We start from the raw sequence: 19,140 nt of genomic DNA, 5'->3' as shown, positions 1-19,140 counted from the left end.
GTGTTTGAGCCTATATGACTAGCAGGCTAAAGCAAGCAGTATAGGAAGGGGTTAACATACGTGAAAAACAGAGCAACCATAAATCAAAAACAAACAACAGATTCACAAAAACCAACAGAACACAAGCATAAAATAAAAGGAAATCACCAAACCACAAAAAGAAAAAGGAACAAAGAAGAAACGTAGAATCAACTGGAAAACAGGGTTTAAAATATCAATAAATATATATGCATCAATAATTACCTTAAATGTCAATGGACGTAATGCTCCAATCAAAAGACAGAGTGGTGGACTAGATCAATAAGACCTTTAATATGCTGCCTACAAGAGATGTACCTTAAGGCAAAGAATACACAGATTCAAAGTGAGAGAACAGAAAAAGATATTTCATGCAAAAGGAAATAACAAGAAAGCAGGAGTCGTGATACTCAGACAAAATAGACTTTAAAACAAAGGCCATGAGGAAGATAAAAGGACACTATACAATGGTGAAAGGATCAGTACAAGAAGATTTTACACTTGTCAACATATATGCACCTAATATAGAAGCACTGAAATACACAATACTAACAGACATAAAGGGAGAAACTGATGGTCATACAGTAATAGTAGGACATTTTAACACGGCACTCACATCAAGGGACAGATCCTCTACACAAAATCAGTAAGGCAACAGAGGTCCTAAATGACACACTAGAACACACTTAATGGATATTTTCAGGACATTATATCCAAAACCAGAATATACATTCTTTTCAAGTGCATATGGAACATTCTCTAGGATTGGCCACATACTAGGGCACAAAACTAACCTCAACCAATTTAAGAGTACAGAAATTATTTCAAGCATTTTCTCTGACAACAGCAGGAAACTAGAAATCGACCATAGGAAGAAATGAGAAAAAACTGAAAACATAGAAACTAAACAACATGCTACTAAAAAAACCAATGGGTCAATGAAGAAATCAAAAAGAAAATGAGATAATGAAAATATAACCATACAAAATCTATGGGATGTAGCAAAAGCAGTTTTTAGAGGGAAGTTCCTAAAAAAACCACAAAACAAAAAAATTCAGACAACCTAATCTGCCATCTAAAAGAATTAAAAAAGAGCAAAACCTAAAATCAGCAGAAGTAAGAGAGGAAATAAAGATTTTTTTATTTTTTGTCTTTTTAGGGCCACACCCATGGCATATGAAGTTCCCAGCCTAGGGGTCAAACTGGAGCTACAGCTGCCAGCCTAGGCCACAGCCACAGCCACACCAGATCTGAGCCAGGTCTACAACCCGCACTGCAGCTCACGGCAACACCGGATCCTTAACTCATTGAGTGGGGCCATGGATCAAACCTGTGCCCTCATAAATACTAGCTGAGTTTGCTACTGCTGATTCACAAGAGGAACTCCAGAGACATTTTTTTTTTAAAGATAGAAAAAAATAAAACCAAGAGCTGGTTCTTTAAAAGGGTAAACAAAATTGACACACCTCTGACCAGACTCACCAAGAAAAAAAAAGAGAACTCAAATAAACAAAATAAGAGATGAGAAAAGAGAAATCTCAATGGCTACCACAGAAATGAAAAAAAAAAAAAAAAAAAAGAGAGATAGAGAGAAAATACTATGAACAATTACATGCTAACAAATTTGACAACCTAGAAGAAACATATAGCCCACCAAAACTGAATCAAGAAGAAACAGATATAGCTTCCTAGGCGAATTCTACCAAACATCCAAACATACAAAGAAGAATTTATACCATTCTTTCTCAAACTCTTGCAAAAGACCAAAGAGGTGATAATAATCCCAAAGATATTCTATGAACCCACCATCACCACAATACCAAAATCAAAGACACTACCAAAAAAGAAAATTATAGGCCATTATCTTCGATGAATACAGAGGCAACAACTCTCAACAAAATATTAGAAATTGAATCCAACACATAAAAAAGATCACACACCATGACCAAGTGGGATTCATCCCACATGAGCAAGGATGCTTCAGCATATGCAAATCAATGTCACACACATTAACCCAGAAGTCAAAAACCACGTGATTATCTCAGCAGATGTAGAAAAGGCATTTGACAAAATTAAACATCTATTCATGTTACAAAAGTGGGTATAGAGGAAATACATCTCAACATATAAGCTATTGATAACAAACCCACAGCCAATACAATACTCAATGGAAAAAAACTAAAAGCCTTCTCACTAAAATCTGGAACAAGACAAGGGTGACCACTCTTACCACTTCTATTAAACATAGTACTGGAAGTCCCAGCCATAGCAATCAGACAAGAAAAAGAAGTAAAAGGCATCCAAATTGGAAGAAAAGAGATAAAACTGTCACTATATGCAGATGATACAATACTATATATAGAAAACCCTAAGGATTCCACACAAAGACTACTAGATCTGATAAACAAATTCAACAAAAAAATAGTCCATGAAAACAGATATCAAAAGAAAGTTGGAATAACAATACTCACACAAAATAGACCTTAAAATAAAGAATGTTACAAGTGACAAAGGACATAATGATCAAAGGATCAATCTAAGACATATAACAATTATAAATATATATACACCCAACATAGGAGCACCTCAATATATAAGGCAATTGCTAATAGCCTTAAAAGGAGAAATATACAATAACCTAGTAATAGTGGGGGACTTTAATACCCCACTTACAGATATGGAAAGATCATCCAGACAGAAAATCAACAAGGAAACACAAGCCTTAAGATGATGCATTAGACCAGATGGGCTTCAGAGATATTTATAGCACATTCCATCCAAAAGCAGCCAAAACACACATGCTTCTCAAGTACACATGGAAAATTTTCTAGGAGAGATCACATTCTGGGCCACAAATCAAGCCTCAGTAAACTTAAGAAAACTGAATTCATATCAGGCATCTTTTCCAACCACAATGCTCTAAAACTAGAAATTGACAAGAAAAAAACTGCAAAAAACACAAACACATGGAGACTAAACAACATACTACTAAATAACCAATGGATCACTGAAGAAATCAAAGATGAAATTAAAAAATACCTAGAAGCAAAAGACAACAAAGACACAACAATCCAAAACCTATGGCATGCAGCAAAAGCAGTTCTAAGAGGAAGTTTATAGCAATACCAGCTTACCTCAGGTAACAAGAAAAATCTCATATAAGCAACCTAACTTTACACCTAAAGCAACTATAGAAAGAACATACAAAACCCAAAATTAGCAGAAGAAAAGAAAATCATAAAGATCAGAGCAGAAGTAAATGAAATAGAAATGAAGAAAACAGATCAATGAAACTAAAAGCTGGTTATTTGCAAAGATCAACAAAATTGATAAACCCTTAGCCTGACTCATCAAGAGAAAAAGAGGACTCGAATCAATAAAATCATTCATGAAAAAAGAAGTTACAATGGACATCACTGAAATACAAAGGATCCTAAGAGACTACTACAAGCAACTATATGCCAATAAAACGGACAACCTAGAAGAAATGGATAAATTCTTAGAAAGGTATAGTCTTCCAAGACTAAAGCAAGAAGAAAATAGAAAATATGAATGGACCAATCACAAGTACTGAATTGAAACTGTGATTTAAAAACTACCAACAGGAGTTTCCGTCGTGGCTCAGTGGTTAACGAATCTGACTAGGAACCATGAGGTTGCAGGTTCAATTTCTGGCCTTGCTCAGTGAGTTAAGGATCCGGCATTGCTGTGAGCTGTGGTGTAGGTTGCAGGCGTGGCTCGGATCCCGTGTTGCTGTGGCTCTAGCATAGGCCGGCAGCTGCAGCTCCAACTGGACCCCTAGCCTGGGAACCTCCATATGCCGTGGGAGCAGCCCTAGAAAAGGCAAAAAGACAAAAACCAAAAAACAAAACAAAAAACCACCAACAAACAAAAGTCCATGACCAGATGGCTTCAAAGGCTAACGCTATCAAAAATTTAAAGAGTTAACACTTATCCTTCTGAAACTATTCCAAAAAAATTTGCAAGGAAAGGAACACTCCCAAACTCATTCTATGAGGCCACCATCGCTCTGATACCAAAACCAGACAGAGATACCACAAAAAAAGAAAATTACAGGTCAGTATCACTGATGAACATACATCCAAAAATCCTCAACAGAATACTACCAAACTGAATCCAGCAATACATTAAAAGAATCGTACACCATGATCTAGAGGGATTTATCCCAGGGTTAAAAGAATTTTTCAGTATCTGCAAATCAATCTGTGATATATATACCACATTAACAAATTGAAGAATAAAAACCATATGATCCTCTCAATAGATGCAGAAAAAGCCTTTGACAAAATCCAACACCCATTTCAGATAAAAAACCCTCCAGAAAGTAGACATAGAGGGAACCTACCTCAACATAATAAAGGCCATGTATGAGAAACCCACAGCCAACATCATTCTCAGTGGTGAAAAGCTGAAAGAACCCACTGAGATCAGGAACAAGACCAGGATATCCACTCTCGCCACTATTATTCAACATCGTTTTGGAAGTCCTACCCATGGCAATCAGAGAAGAAAAAGAAATAAAAGGAATCCAAGTTGGAAAGGAAGAAGTAAAATTGCAGATGACATGACATTGTACCTAGAAAATCCTAAAGACACTACGAGAAAGCTGTTAGAGCTCATCAATGAATCTGATAAAGTTGCAGGATACAAAATTAATACATTGAAATTGCATTTCTATATATTAACAATGAAAGATCAGAAAAAGAAATTAGGGAAACAATCCAATTTACCATCATACCAAATAGCATAAAATACTTAGGGATAAACCTACCTAAAGAGACAAAAGACCCATACTCTGAAAACTATAAGATGTTGATGAAAGAAATCAAAGATGACACAACAGATGGAAATATATACCATGTTCTTAGATTGGAAGAATCAATATCGTTAAAATGACAATAATACCCAAGGAAATCTACAGATTCAGTGCAATCCCTATCAAATTACCAATGACATTTTTCACCAAATTAGAACAAAGTATTTTAAAATTTGCTTGGAAACACGAAAGACCCTGAATAGCCATAGCAATCCTGAGAAAGAAAAATGGTGCTGGAGGAATCAGGCTCCCTGAACTCAGACTATACTACGAAGCTAGTCATCAAAACAGTATGGTACTAGGAAGAAACAAATATAGATCAGTGGAATAGGATAGAAAGCCCAGAAATAAACCCATGCACCTATGTATGGTCAACTAATCTAAGACCAAAGGAGGCAAGAATATACAATGGAGAAAAGACAGCCTGTTCAGTAAGCGGTGCTGGGAAAACTGGACAGCCACATGTAAAATAATGAAATTAGAACACTTCCTAACATCATACACAATAATAAACTCAAAATGGATCAAAAACCTAGATATAAGACCAGAGTTTTCCTCTGTAAAACTCTTAGAGGAAAGCATAGGCCAAAGAGTCTCTGACATAAACTGCAGCAATATCTTCTCAGATCTACCTCCCAGAGTAATGACAATAAAAACAAAAATAAACAAAATGGGACCTAATTAAACAAATGTTTCTGCACAGTGAAGGAAACTCTAAACAAAATAAAGACAACCCACAGAATGGGAGAAAATATTTGCAAATAAAATGACTGACAAGGGATTAATCTCCAAAATACATAAACACCTCCTGCAGCTCAGTATCAACCCCCCCCCCCCAAAATGGCAGAAGATCTAAACAGACATTTCTCCAAGGACGACGTAGAGATGGCCAAAAAACACATGAAAGAAAAAACACTCAACATCACTAATTATTAGAGATATGCAAATGAAAAACTACTATGAGGTACCACCTTTCACCAGCCAAAATGGCCATCATCAAAAAGTCTACAAACAATAAATGCTAATGAGGGTGTGAAGAAAAGGGAACCCTCTTACACTGTTGGTGGGGATGTAAACTGGTGCAACCACTATGGAAAATAGTATGGAGGTTCCTCAAAAAACTAAAAGTAGAAGTACCATATGATCCAGCAATCCCACTCCTGGGCATCTATACAGAGAAAACCATGACTTGAAAAACATGTACCCCAGTGTTCACTGCGGCATTACATACAATAGCCAAGACATGGAAGCAACCTAAATGTCCATCAACAGAGAAGCAGATAAAGAAGATGTGGTATGGAGTTCCTGTTGTGGCACAGCAGAAATGAATCCGACTAGGAACCAACAGGTTGTAGGTTCGATCCCTGGCCTCGCTTAGGGGGTTAAGGCTCAGGCGTTGCCATGATCTGTGGTTGGGTCGCAAACGCAGCTTGGATCTGGTGTTGCTATGGCTCTGGTATAGGCCAGCAGCTACAGCTCCAATCAGACCCCTAGCCTGGGAACCTCCATATGTCACAGGTGTGGCCCTAAAAGGACAAATAAAAAGACCAAAAAAAAAAAAAAAATGTGGCACATATACAAAATGGATTATTATTCAGCCATAAAAAGAACTAAATAATGGCATTTGCAGTAACATGAATGGACCTAGAAACTATCCTGCTAAGTGAGGTTAGACAGTGAAAGACAAACACCAAATGCTATCACTTCTATGTAGAACCTAAAAAGGATATAAATGAACTTATTTGCAGAACAGAAACAGAGTCATGGACGTTGAGAAGCTTATGGTTACCAAAGGGGACAGGTTCAGGGAGAGGGATGGACTGGGGGTTTGGGATGGAAATGTTCTAAACTTAGGTTGTGATGATAGTGGTACAGCTATAAATATAGTAAAATTCACCGGATTAAAAAAAACTACTAGATCTAATAAACGAATTCAGCAAAGTAGCATACAAGATTAGCATTCAGTAATGCATTTATGTATACTAACAATGAAATATCAGAAAGAGACTGTAAAAACCAATACCTTTTAAAATTGCAGCCAAAAAAAAAACCCCAAAAACAAAAAACCCTAAGAATAAGCCTGATCAAGGAGGTGAATACACTAGGACTATAAAACATTAACCTTCTTTGGAGTGAAAGAATATTGTTAAGATAAAATGGCAATACTATCCAAAGCAGTTTAAAGATTTAATGTGATCCCTATCAAATTACCCTGACATATTTCACAGAACTAGAAAAAATATTCCAAAAATTCATATGGAACCATTAAAAACCCAGAACTGCCAAAGCAATCGTGAGGGGAAAAAAAAAAAACAAAACTAAATAGGAAGCATAACTCTCCCAGACTTCAGAAAATACTACAAAGCTATAGTAATCAAAAACACTGCAGTATGTGTACAAACAGACACAAAGACCAATGGAATAGAAGAGGGAGCCTAGAAATAAATCCACACAGCTATGGTCAATTAATCTTTGAAACGGGAGGCAAGAATATAAAAAAGTGGTGTTGGGAAAACCAGACAGCCTCATGTAAATCAATGAAACTAGAACACACCCTAACACCGTGCACAAAAATAACTTCGAAATAGCTTAAACACTTGACATGACATCATAAATCTCCTAGAAGAGAACACAGGCAAAACATTCTCTGACATAAATCGTACAAATGTTTTATCAGGTCAGTTTCCCAAGGCAATAGCAATAAAGACAAAATAAACAAATGAGACCTAACCAAACTTAAGCTTTTGTTCAAAAAAGGAAACCATAAAAAAATGAAGAGACAACGTCTGGAACAGGAGAAAATATTTGCAAATGATGCAACTGACAAGGGTTTAATCTCCAAAACATACACACAACTCATACGGTTTAAAAAAAAAAAAAAAAAAAAGCCAACTTAAATGAAAAAATGGGCCGAAGACCTGAACAGATATTTCTCCAAATAAGATATACAGATAAATGGCCAGTAAGCACCTGCAAAGATGCTCAACTAGTTATTAGAGAAATGCAAGTCAAAACAATGACGTGTCACCTCACTTCAGTCAGAATGGCCATCATTAAAAAAACCTACAAATAACAAATGCTGGAGAGGATGTGGAAAAAAAGGAACCCTCCTATAGTGCTGGTAGGAACATAAATTGGGACAACCACTATAGAAAACAGCATGGAGGTTACCTCAGAAAACTAAATACAGAACTACCACATGATACAGCATTTCCACTCCTGGGCACATATTAGGACAAAACTTTCATTCAAAGAGATACATGCACCTCTATGTTCACTGCTGCACTATTCACAATAGCCAAGACATAGAAACAACCTAAATGTCCACAGACAGATGAATGGATTAAGAAGATGTATATGTACATAATGGAATATGACTCAGCCATGAAAAAGAACAAAACGGTGCCATTTGCAGCAATATGGATGCAACTGGAGAGTCTCATACCAAGTGAAGTCCAGAAAGAAAAAGATAAATCACATAATACCAGTTACATGTGGAATCTGAAATATGGCACAAATGAACCTATCTACTAAATAGAAATAGACTCACAGAGAACAGATTTCTGATTGCCAAGGAGGAGAGAAAGGGATGGATTGGGATTTTGTGGTTAGTAGACGCAAACTATTAGAATGGATAAACAAGGTCCTACTGTAGGGCACAGGGAACTATATCCAATCTCCTGCGACAGACCATGATGGAAAAGAATATAAAATATGTATATGTATGTATAAGTTCACTTTCCTATATAGCAGAAACTGGTACAACATCATAAATCAACCATACTCTGCACTGTTCGTCAAACCTTTCCTATGTGTAGCCGCATGTTTTGGGAAACACAGGTAACCGATGCTACAGTTATAGCTATGTTATAAAAGGGTCTAACAATACTGCTTGAATTTTAAATAATGAGTGTATTTTTTATTTCACTAGGGGAGTATACATGTTAAGCCTTTCTTTTAAAATCCATTATAAAAATGATCTTCAAAACATTAACAAAAACAATCTCTAGATTACTGAAATATTACAGTCTTACCTCCTCAAGGGAAGATTCCAAATTCATTCCAAAGGCAACTCCCATTAGTCCAAAGAGCGAAAGAGAGAAGGTTCCCATGGTCAACTGTAGGTTCAACCTCATCATAACATTACGGTGGCTGGAGAGAAGAACAACTTCTTAGACAGAAGGGCCCACCAGCTATACAACAAACTCACTCATCCATTAAAGATCACATGGATTAAACATACCTAAAATAAGATACTTCCATGTAGTAATTACAGATAATAAATGGTGTAACTCTTTCCAAAATGGAAAAAGTCAATCCTTAAAAGCTTTATTACTGGAGTTCCCATCGTGGCACAGTGGTTAACAAATCCGACTAGGAACCATGAGATTGTGGGTTCGATCCCTGCCTTTGCTCAATGGGTTAAGGATCCAGCATTGCCGTGAGCTGTGGTGTAGGTCGCAGACGTGGCTCGGATCTGCATTGCTGTGGCTCTGGCGTAGGCCAGTGGCTACAGCTCTGATTAGACCCCTAGCCTGGGAACCTCCATATGCTGCGGGAGCAGCCCAAGAAATGGCAAAAAGACAAAAAAAAAAAAAAGCTTTATTACTTCATAATAATTATTTTATAGGAGGTCCCTTTATATTAATTATTTTATAGCAGGCAAAGGATCTTGCTTTCACTGCTGGCTTGGGTCACTGCTGTTGCACAGGTTCAATTCCAGGCCCAGGAACTTCCACATGCCACGGCTGTGGCCAAAAAAAATCATTTTATAAAGAAAACAGGAGTCGAGAGGGCCAGCCAGCTGATTTAGGCTGCTCTCTGGCACCTTGAAGTTGCTGCCACCGTGGCTAGTCAGTTGCAGGGCATTCAGCAGCTGCTCCAGGCCGAGAAGCAGGCTGCAGAGAAGGTGTCTGAAGTCCACAAGCAAAAGAACCAAAGGCTGAAGCAGGCCAAAGCAGCAGCCCAGGCTGAAACTGAACAGTACCACCCGCAGAGGGAGAAGGATTTCAAAGCCAAGGAAGCTGCAGCTCTGGGATCCCATGGCAACTGCAGCACTGAAGTGGAGAAGGACACTCAGGACAAGGTGACCATCCTCTAGACCTACTTAAGGCGGAACAGGGATGAAGTCCTGGATAACCTCTTGGCCTTTGTCTGTGACATCCAGCGGGAAATCCATGAAAACCACCGCATAAACGGATAGGGGAAGAAGGGCATTTTAGATGCCTTCATGGAATATGAGGCTTTCGCAAGGCTTGAGTTATATTCTTGTGAAAAGGCATTAAATTATTTCTGTATATTATATCGTAGGTCTCTTCACTTTTTGCAGAATAGCAAATCTAGCTTCTTTGTACAAACTTAGAGCATATCCAAAGATTTATCTTTACACTTCATATTTTTTAGAAATTTGTGTAATGTTGTCTGTGTTCATATGCCTTTTTGCTCAAGCAGCATATATAAATACTTTTTCTTTCTTAGATATAGTTAAAAAAAACCAATTTTCTTAAGAAAGAAAAGGATTAAAATTTTTTCCTCTAAATCTTTCTTAAAGGTCAGAGGCTTTTATCTATGAAAAAGTAAATAGTTATTTGTAACCTATGTGAAACAGCAGCCAGCCTTAAAATAGTGTTTTCTGGCTAAGGGTTAGAACAATGGGTACTAGTATAATTGTTTGGGCTGCTTTTAGTTTTTCTTAATCAAAATTACTAGATAATATAATTCAAGAACTTGTTACATGTTACTACCGAGTGTACCAATACTATATTGATAAAAGTACTTTTAAAAGTAAAAAAAAAAACACACACACACACAAAAACACTCTTTTTCATATGATGCCTTCTTACCTGTCCAGGTTGATGAATATGATACTCTGTGAATCATCAATCAGGGCCCTAAGTTCCCGAGCTGCATTGGAAAGATCCTCAGCTAATCGGTAGTAGTTTTCCAACAGCAACTCCATCTCTTCTGCATGGTCAATCCCAGCACTGCTCCTCTCACTTCAATTGAAAGAGTTAACATAATTAACATGCCCCAATGTGGGCATCACACATTTAGTACCACAAAACTTCCTGAATTGCTATATAACATTATTCAGCTACCACTGGGGGGCGGGGGGAGGGACACACAGACTTTGCCTTTTCTATTACTGTGGCTAAGGCACATCTGTGAGTGGCTTTGCCAACTGGTCCTAAACACAACACAGGGAGCTGAGGGCACAGGTTCCCTCCCTACACAGGCTGTGTAACTTTACTGTGTTCCACGGCCCTGAGCCCAGGGATGCTCGTGCAAATACATACTACCAGTTACAGGAAAATGCAGACGTGAATGCTCATGAATTAGAGCAAATCCCAAACCACTATCAGTAAAACAAAACCAAAAAGTAAAACTGAACGTGAAGAGCATTTCCTTTCCAAGGCAAATGTATAACTTTCATATATGAAGAAAAATACTTTTGAAAGATGTCAATACATAGTTATTTTGCCCCTCCACCATTAGTTACACCCCACCTTTAGTTATTTCCACCTACTGAAGAGGATGAGTGGTAATGAAGTGCTCTGTAAAAGACACTTGTATCATAAAACATATTAGATTGGCCTAATAAGGAAAGCAAATGAGTGTTACAAGGGTGTTCAAGCCTCTGCTACTTGATCTATCCGCCATAATATTGAGCGTCACAGAGCCCAATACAGCAGATAACATCTCAAAATGCTTTAAAATTCTATATATGCTGTGGAAATTATGCACATTACAAACATGTTTTTTTTTGGTTGCAGTTGCAGCACATGGAAATTCCTGGGCCAGGCATTTAACCTGAGCTGCAGCTGTGACCTAAGCCACAGCTACGACAACACCAGATCATTAACCCAGGGATCAAACCTAGGCCTCAGCACTGACCTAAGCCACTGCAGAGAAAACACCAGATCTTTAACCTGCTGCACCACAGTGGGAACTCCCAAAGTTGTCCATATGATGATGCTGACCTATGAAGAACAAAAATGATCTGGGGTACTTAAAAATCTATGCCAGCATCCTACTCACTTCCCTGCACTCCACCCTCCCGCCACTCTCTCCCTCTGAACTCAACAGGTAAGTTCCTTGGGTAAATGTGTGTGTCACTTTGGTCAGTCTTTTGAAGGTAATGGTGTGTTTACCTGTATGGTCGTCAGAGCCCAGCACAGTGTTGTATACACAATGCGTGTACCTAGGCCTCATTCAATTCAATTAGCTGCAACATGGCACAGCAAACAGTGAAACAACTAGGGCTGAAAAGTGCCTACAGCCTCTATTCCAGCAAAATGTCATGTCTCTGTGATAAGTCATCCAGAAGACAAGACAAAGCAGGTAACTGACCCTAAGAGAAAAACTAGTAAAGCACAACTGTCCACTTACAAGACTTGAGGGTCACTCCATTTGGTCAGACAGAGCTCTTCCAGCAACTCTTCTTCATCCAAGATCTCCAGAATGGACTCTTTGAACATCTTAATATCTGTTTCTAACTCTGACAGGCTATAAGATTAGTTATATAGAAATGATCAATAAAATAAATCTGTAAAAACATTTCCCAATAATAGTGCCCTTATAGGGTATCCTATCAAGTGGATTCACTTATATATTTACAGTAAATACTGACTTGTAAAAATTTTTTAATATTCACTATGCAGATTGAGAATCGATTCCCAAACCAAAATTACACTGAGTGGTAAAATTAACCAATGATATAATCTTTAGCATATGTTATTTATCTCAGCAATATATAAAACCAATGTGATTTAATCTTTTTTGCTCAAAAATGTATATTTACTCTTAATAAGTCTGACAGTGATAATACAAGAACAGGCTACTTACTTTTAACTGATAAAAATGCCATAATAGGAGTTCCCGTTGTGGCATATCAGAAATGAATCTGACTAGAGCCATGAGGATGCAGGTTTGATCCCTGGCCTTGCTCAGTAGACTAAGGATCTGGCACTGCTGTGAGCTGTGGTGTAGGTCACAGATGTGGCTTGGATTCCAAGTTGCTGTGGCTATGGTATAGGCCAGCAAGCGCAGCTCTAATTTGACCCCTCGCCTGGGAACTTCCATATGCTGAGGTGTGGCCCTAAAAAAAAAAGTGAAAAAAAAAAAGCCTTAATATTTTTGGACAAAAAACTACCATTTCAGAAATATTAAATGTTAAACCTTCAAGGGCCTTTAGGGGATACAAACCCTCAGGGCATCTTTGCAGTAAGATGTGCAGTTGCTTCTGTCAATTTATAATACAATTTAAATTAAAATATTCTTAAATTCTAGAATGCATTATAATACAAACACACACACAGCCCAGACCTTGGAGGGAGAGAAGACTGGATGTGAATTTACACCTGCCATTTAGCTGCTATATAAGTTTAGACAAGTTACTTAAACTCCCTTTTTCTCATCTTCCAAATGTGGACCACGTCAACAGGACTACTGACAGGATGAGAAGAGCTCATACACATAAAGAGCCTGATACAGCATTTCAAGCAAAACAGCTTTTCAATGAACATTAGTCTGTGTGCCCCTTTAGCTCAATTTCCCACCTAGGCTACTTTCTTGCTTTGAAGTTATGAAAGACAGAATTTTAACAATAATGAAATCGAAATATGGCAATGAAGGCACTAAGTCACAAAGCATAAAAAATGTCATCGCCATTAGTGAGACTAGTTGGTATTTTTATATCAGGTATAACCCTAATTTTGTATCCGAATTTATGTTACACATTTCACTAAGACTACTGAAAGAGAAGTAAGACATTTACGTCTAACTCCCAACTTGGGAAATTACCCATATTTACCTTTTGCCATTTTGCAGTAAGATGTGCAGTTTGCTTCTGTCTACAGAGGAATGTTTGGGATCCACTAAAGCTTCCAATGTCTCGAGGATGAGTGGTTGCAAAATGCTAAGTTTTCCCTGAAGGGTGTTGATCTAGATAACAACATGACCTTTCATAAGAATTAAAACAATCTTTTTAGAATACTCAGGGTCAGTGAATCCTGATTAAATACAGAAATCTATAATAGCTAGGAAGACTGGTAACATTTCAGAACACAGTCATTTTTGGAATCCCCATTTCAGATGATTCAAAAACCAGATCCCCGAGATTAAAAGATAACCACACATAATGTTGTTACTAGGCTCCCCTTTGATCGACAGGGAATTAACTCCCATAAGGCTCTTCTCCTTACAGACACTATGAAAAGAATGGAGCGTTGATTAAAATAAAAGCTGCCATTCTGTGGTTAAAACACAAACTTTACATCTGGTAAACAATACCTATGTTGTCTGTATACAATTCAAAATTCTTTTGAAAATCAAAACATACTTCAGACTTTATAAAGTAACACCAGGGAGTACCCTTCCTGGCTCAGTGGTAACAAACCCAACTAGTATCCATCAGGATGCATGTTTGATCCCTGACCTCGCTCAGTGGGCTAAGTGGGCGTTGCCATGAGCTGTCGTGTAGGTCGCAGACATGACTCAGATCTGGTGTTGCTGCAGTGTAGGCCAGCAGTTACAGCTCCAATTCAACCCCTAGCCTGGGAACTTCCATCCATGTTTCCATGAGCTGTGGTGTAGGTCGCAGATGCGGCTTGGATCCCATGTTGCTGTGACTGTGGTGTAAGCCAGCAGCTACAGCTCCGATTCAACCCCTAGCCTGGGAACTTCCATATGCCACTGGTGTGGTCCTAAAAACACAAACAAACAAAGAAAAACAAAAACAAAAAAACAGATCCTTAACCCACTGTGGTACAGGATCTGGTGTTTGCTGCAGCTGTGGTGTAAGTCACAGCAGCAGCTCAGATTCTATCCCTGGCCCAGGAACTTCCATATGCCAAGGGTCAAATTTGAAAAGTCAAAAGTATACATTATTTTTCACAGAAGAAATCAACTGGCAAGGTGTGTATTGACATAGCTATACTAATTGTTAAAATATTAAAATACTTCCACACCTGTAGGTAAAAAGCATGGTAGCTGAATGAAGCAGTAAATTAATAATACAAATTCTAACACACTGTCTGTCCCAGCATGAGCTCCTAAGAGCTTAATGTGTGCAGCCTGCCACTGACCATTGTTTACACCTTCTTGTCTTGCCCTCTGTTTTTTCCCTGTTTTCCTATCTGGGCTTCAACTAGTCGCCATCTCATTGGCTGCTACTAGCTGGTGCTGTTGCTTCATTAACCTGAGTAAGGAACGGAGCCATCTCCTACTCCCTCAGTAAAGCAAAGCAGACAAAGAGACAGCTGATCATGGCACTGCCTCTTGCACGCAGCCAGATCCTGAACAGTACTGTCTTGACTAATAGGGGGAAAGGAAGGAGGAAGAAAGATTTGTGGGGGCTGAGAAAGTAATGACCATCCTTGTTTAGAACCTGACAGGATCCCCACTCAGTGATTATCAATTAAGTGAAGGAGTCATTACAAGAACTGTACACCATTCCTATGTCAAACCAGGTCTCAAACAGAAGACTGCACAAAAAAAAAAAAAAAAAAGGACAATTTGGAAAGTATCAGAATGATTTCATAGAAGACTTATGTTGGAGTTCCTGTCGTGGCTCAGCAGTAATGAACCCGACTAGGATTGATGAGAATGTGGGTTCGATCCCTGGCCTGGCTCAGCGGGTTAAGGACCCAGCGTTGCCGTGAGCTGTGGTGTAGGTTGCAGACGTGGCTCAGATCCTACATTGCTGTGGCTGTGGCGTTGGCTGGCAGTTGTAGCTCTGATTTGACCCTTAGCCTGGGAACTTTCATATACCACAAGTGAGGCCCTAAAAAGCAAAAAAGAATAAAGAAAAAAAAAAAGATTTGTGCTATAGTATTTATCATGTCTAAGCAGTTTCACAATATATGATTTAGAGAATAAAATGGAGTAGTTAAAACTTTTTGATATGTTCATTTATATATGTGTGTGTATATACATATGTACATGTCATATTTAGAATAAGCATTTTGGATTATCATCCTGAATATATTTATTAAAATTGAACAAAGGACAGATAAGCTGAAATGTGCTTCACGGAATGTCATAACATGACCATCAAAGAGACTCTATGTACTACACTTAGAGACTTCAGATCTATTTGATTGGGTCATAAAGTTTAAGAATTAAGTACTTTCTCCATATAGGACCCCTACAAATGTTTTTATTTGGGGGGAGGGTGTGGTTAGACAAAGTGCCATTAAAACAACACCAGTGTATTTTTCTCAATAGAACTGTAAAACCAGAACAAATTCAAGAAGCTAAATAAAAAGAGGCTTACCCGATATTGCAGGAGTGCTTCTATAGCTCTAAACTCAAAAGGTAAAGGGTATGTGACAAGTTGACCCTCTCCAGCCAACTGTGAAGGGAGTTCCCGGAACAGCCACTGCTCTAAGTTTAAATTACGATAATCTAATATCAGAAGACACTCTGGAGTTATCACAGCTTTCAAATACTGTAAAAAAAAAAAATCGACAAATATGTACATGCACATATGTAAGTTGGAGGGTTGTATGAAAAAAATAACATTCATAAAGTAAGGTTTAATGCTCTATTAATTTTGGACTAAGCCTAAACCAAATCACTGTTCATTTGGTTTTCCAGAAAAAAACCAAGACACTTTTAAAAGGAATCCTAGAATACATGCATGTCTTATATACCTCTCCCTCCTAACAAAACTGGAATTAAACAAATTATGTATTTATTAGGACTTCAAGGGTAATCATGAGAAATACAGAGAACAAAGGAAACAAGATAAGTTCTTAAAAGTCAGGTATTCAGCAAACTTTTTATAAACTAAAGTTTAATCATGATTAGTTTAGCTGAAATGGGGAAGCTTCCTTTTAAAAATATCACCAAAACATATTAAGCTAATTTAAAATGATAAAAGATAAAACATAGCCTTAGCGAGGCGGGGTCAAGATGGCAGAGGAATAAGACGTGTGCTCACCGTCTCTCATCAACATACCAAAAAAGCCCATCTACATGCAGAGCAATTTGCATAGAACTTCTACTGAACCTGGCATAAGACCTTAAACCTCCAAAAAGGGCAAGAAACCCTCCATATAATTGGGTAGAACAAAAGGGAGAAAAAAGAATAAGAAAAGAGGAAAAAAAAGGAACCAGCACTCCTGAGAGGGAGCTGTGAAAAAGGAAAGAAACCCACACCCTGGAAGCCACCTGATGAGATCAGCTGAAATGGAGGGACCTCAAAGCCTTGGAGAAAAGCGTCAGCAGCTGAACTGGGGAAGGCAAAGCAAAGAAAGAGCTGCACAAACCATGACCCCGGACGCCAGCCTGAGACACTCAGGTAGAGGCTGGGCGCTGAGATGCAGGGTCTGGGGGTCAATTCTGGGGAGAGGACTAGGGTTGGGTTTGTGGAGGCAGCCTGAGGGGCTAGTGGGCAGTGCGCCACAAGATAGGGAGCAGAGCACCACAGTCAAGGGCATCTGGGAGGAGGCCTGGGCCCACAGGAGATGAAACGGGCCATTTTGGGGGAGGGACTGTCAAGGAATACCCTTCTCTGTGCAAGCAAGGGCTCTTGGGCAGTGGGGTGCCTCTTATGTGGGCTATGGCTGGCAGGGAGGCTCTTGCATGGACTATAGGCTGCAGGGGCCACCACAGCCATCTCAGACTCCAGAGGTGGGCATGGCCCACCTCTGCTAGGGATTTGTGAACAGGCATCTCTAGCAGCCCCAGTCACCTCAAGGTCTGGCACAGAGGAGGGCGCTGCAACCGAGCACTACCCGTTGTTTTTCTCACTCCCCTGGGAATGCACACACCTTGTTGCTGCCACTGCAAAATGCTCTGGGCACTGTCTATACCTGCCTAAGGGTCACTGCCACTTCCCAGAGCCCTGCAACCAGGAGCAGCCTGCACTATCTCCCCATAGGTCCTCGCCCTGCCCACTGCATCCATCTCCCTGCAAGTACACACAGGTTGTACACCAGTACCCCTATCAAGGGGGTAACAGCCTGCACACACTGAGGAAAGAGACAGCAAGCATGCGAACCAAAAGCAGACCACACACACGTGCGCACAAAACCAAACATAGTAAGCTCTCACAAAATACACAGGGGTGGTCTCCCATATAAATAGACCTGCAAGACTACAGTAGTTATTTTCCCAAAACTCACAGAATTAGAGAAATATAAGTAAAAGGAAGAGGCTCAGGAACCATGCCCAGATAAAAGAACAGGAGAATTACCCTGAAGGAGCAAACAATGAAACAGACTTCTGCAGTCTAATAGATACCAAGTTCAAAAAGGAGATAGTGAAGGAGTGCCCATCATGGCTCAGTGGTAACGAATCTGACTAGTATCTATGAGGACGTGCATTCAATCCCTGGCCTCGCTCAGTGGGTTAAGGATCCAGCGTTGCCATGAGCTGCACTGTAGGTCACAGATGCAGCTTGGATCCTGCATTGCTGTGGCTGTGGTGTAGAATTTCCATGTGCCACAGGTGTGGCCCTTAAAAAAAAAAAAAAAAAAAGGAGATAGTGAAGATAATGAAGGAATTAAGAGCAAATATGAAGAAATTAAGTGTGGATATGAACAGTAACGCAGACTACTCTAGAAAGGAACAGAAAATATAAGGAGCCAAGAAAAATTAGAAAATTCATTTCCATAGACACAAGCTGAGTTAAAGGCAATGAATAGCAGACTGAATAATGCAGGAGGAACGAATAAGTGACTTGGAAGATAAAATAATTGAAATCACCCAATCAGGACAGCAGACAGAAAACCAAATGAGAAAACATAAAAGTAGTAGATCTATGGGATAATATAAAGCAGGTCTATCTATGCGGAATAGGGATTCCAGAAGGAGAAGAAAAAGAAAAGGGGATTGAAAATATATTTGAAGAAATTAAGGCTGACAACTCTCCAAATTTGAAGGAAATATATATCAAGAAACAGGAAGCACACAGGGCCTCAAACAAGGTGAACTCAAATAGACCCACACCAAGATATATTAAATATTAAAATAAAAACGGCAAAAATTAAAGGAGAGAATTCTAAAGGCAGCAAGAGGAAAACAAAGAATTAATTAAGAGGGGACCTCCATAAGGCTGTTAGCTGATTTTTCTACAGGCACACTATATGCTAGAAGAGAGTGGCAAGATATATTCAAAGTTCTAAAAGGAAAAAATTTGCTGCCTAGAATACTTTACCCAGCAAGAATATCATTTAAAATAGAAGGAGAAATTCAGAATTTCTCCAACAAACAAGAACTTAAAGAATACAGCAATACTAAATTTGCTCTAAAAGAAATACTGAAAAGTCTCCTTTGAA

General features: G+C 38.8%; 1 protein-coding gene and 1 pseudogene across 1 annotated transcript in view; one reads left to right on the top strand and one right to left on the bottom strand.

Moving 5' to 3' along the window:
• The window catches only part of MRS2 (magnesium transporter MRS2), a 48,404-nt gene that overhangs the window by 9,375 nt on the left and 19,889 nt on the right, over window positions 1–19,140 (bottom strand). The window contains exons 5-9 of the mRNA XM_047794866.1: window positions 16,131–16,304; window positions 13,668–13,798; window positions 12,245–12,361; window positions 10,699–10,851; window positions 8,890–9,007 (exon numbers count right to left, since the gene is read on the bottom strand). Of these exons, the coding sequence (XP_047650822.1) occupies window positions 8,890–9,007; window positions 10,699–10,851; window positions 12,245–12,361; window positions 13,668–13,798; window positions 16,131–16,304 (693 nt within the window). The remainder of the gene's footprint in view (window positions 1–8,889; window positions 9,008–10,698; window positions 10,852–12,244; window positions 12,362–13,667; window positions 13,799–16,130; window positions 16,305–19,140) is intronic.
• On the top strand, window positions 9,159–10,091 carry LOC125135557 (V-type proton ATPase subunit G 1-like; annotated as a pseudogene).

This window comes from Phacochoerus africanus, chromosome 9 (genome assembly GCF_016906955.1).
Source record: "Phacochoerus africanus isolate WHEZ1 chromosome 9, ROS_Pafr_v1, whole genome shotgun sequence".
NCBI classification, from domain to species: Eukaryota; Metazoa; Chordata; class Mammalia; order Artiodactyla; family Suidae; genus Phacochoerus; species Phacochoerus africanus.
Note: the sequence above shows the minus strand (reverse complement) of the source record. Positions and strands in the feature narration are given on the sequence as shown.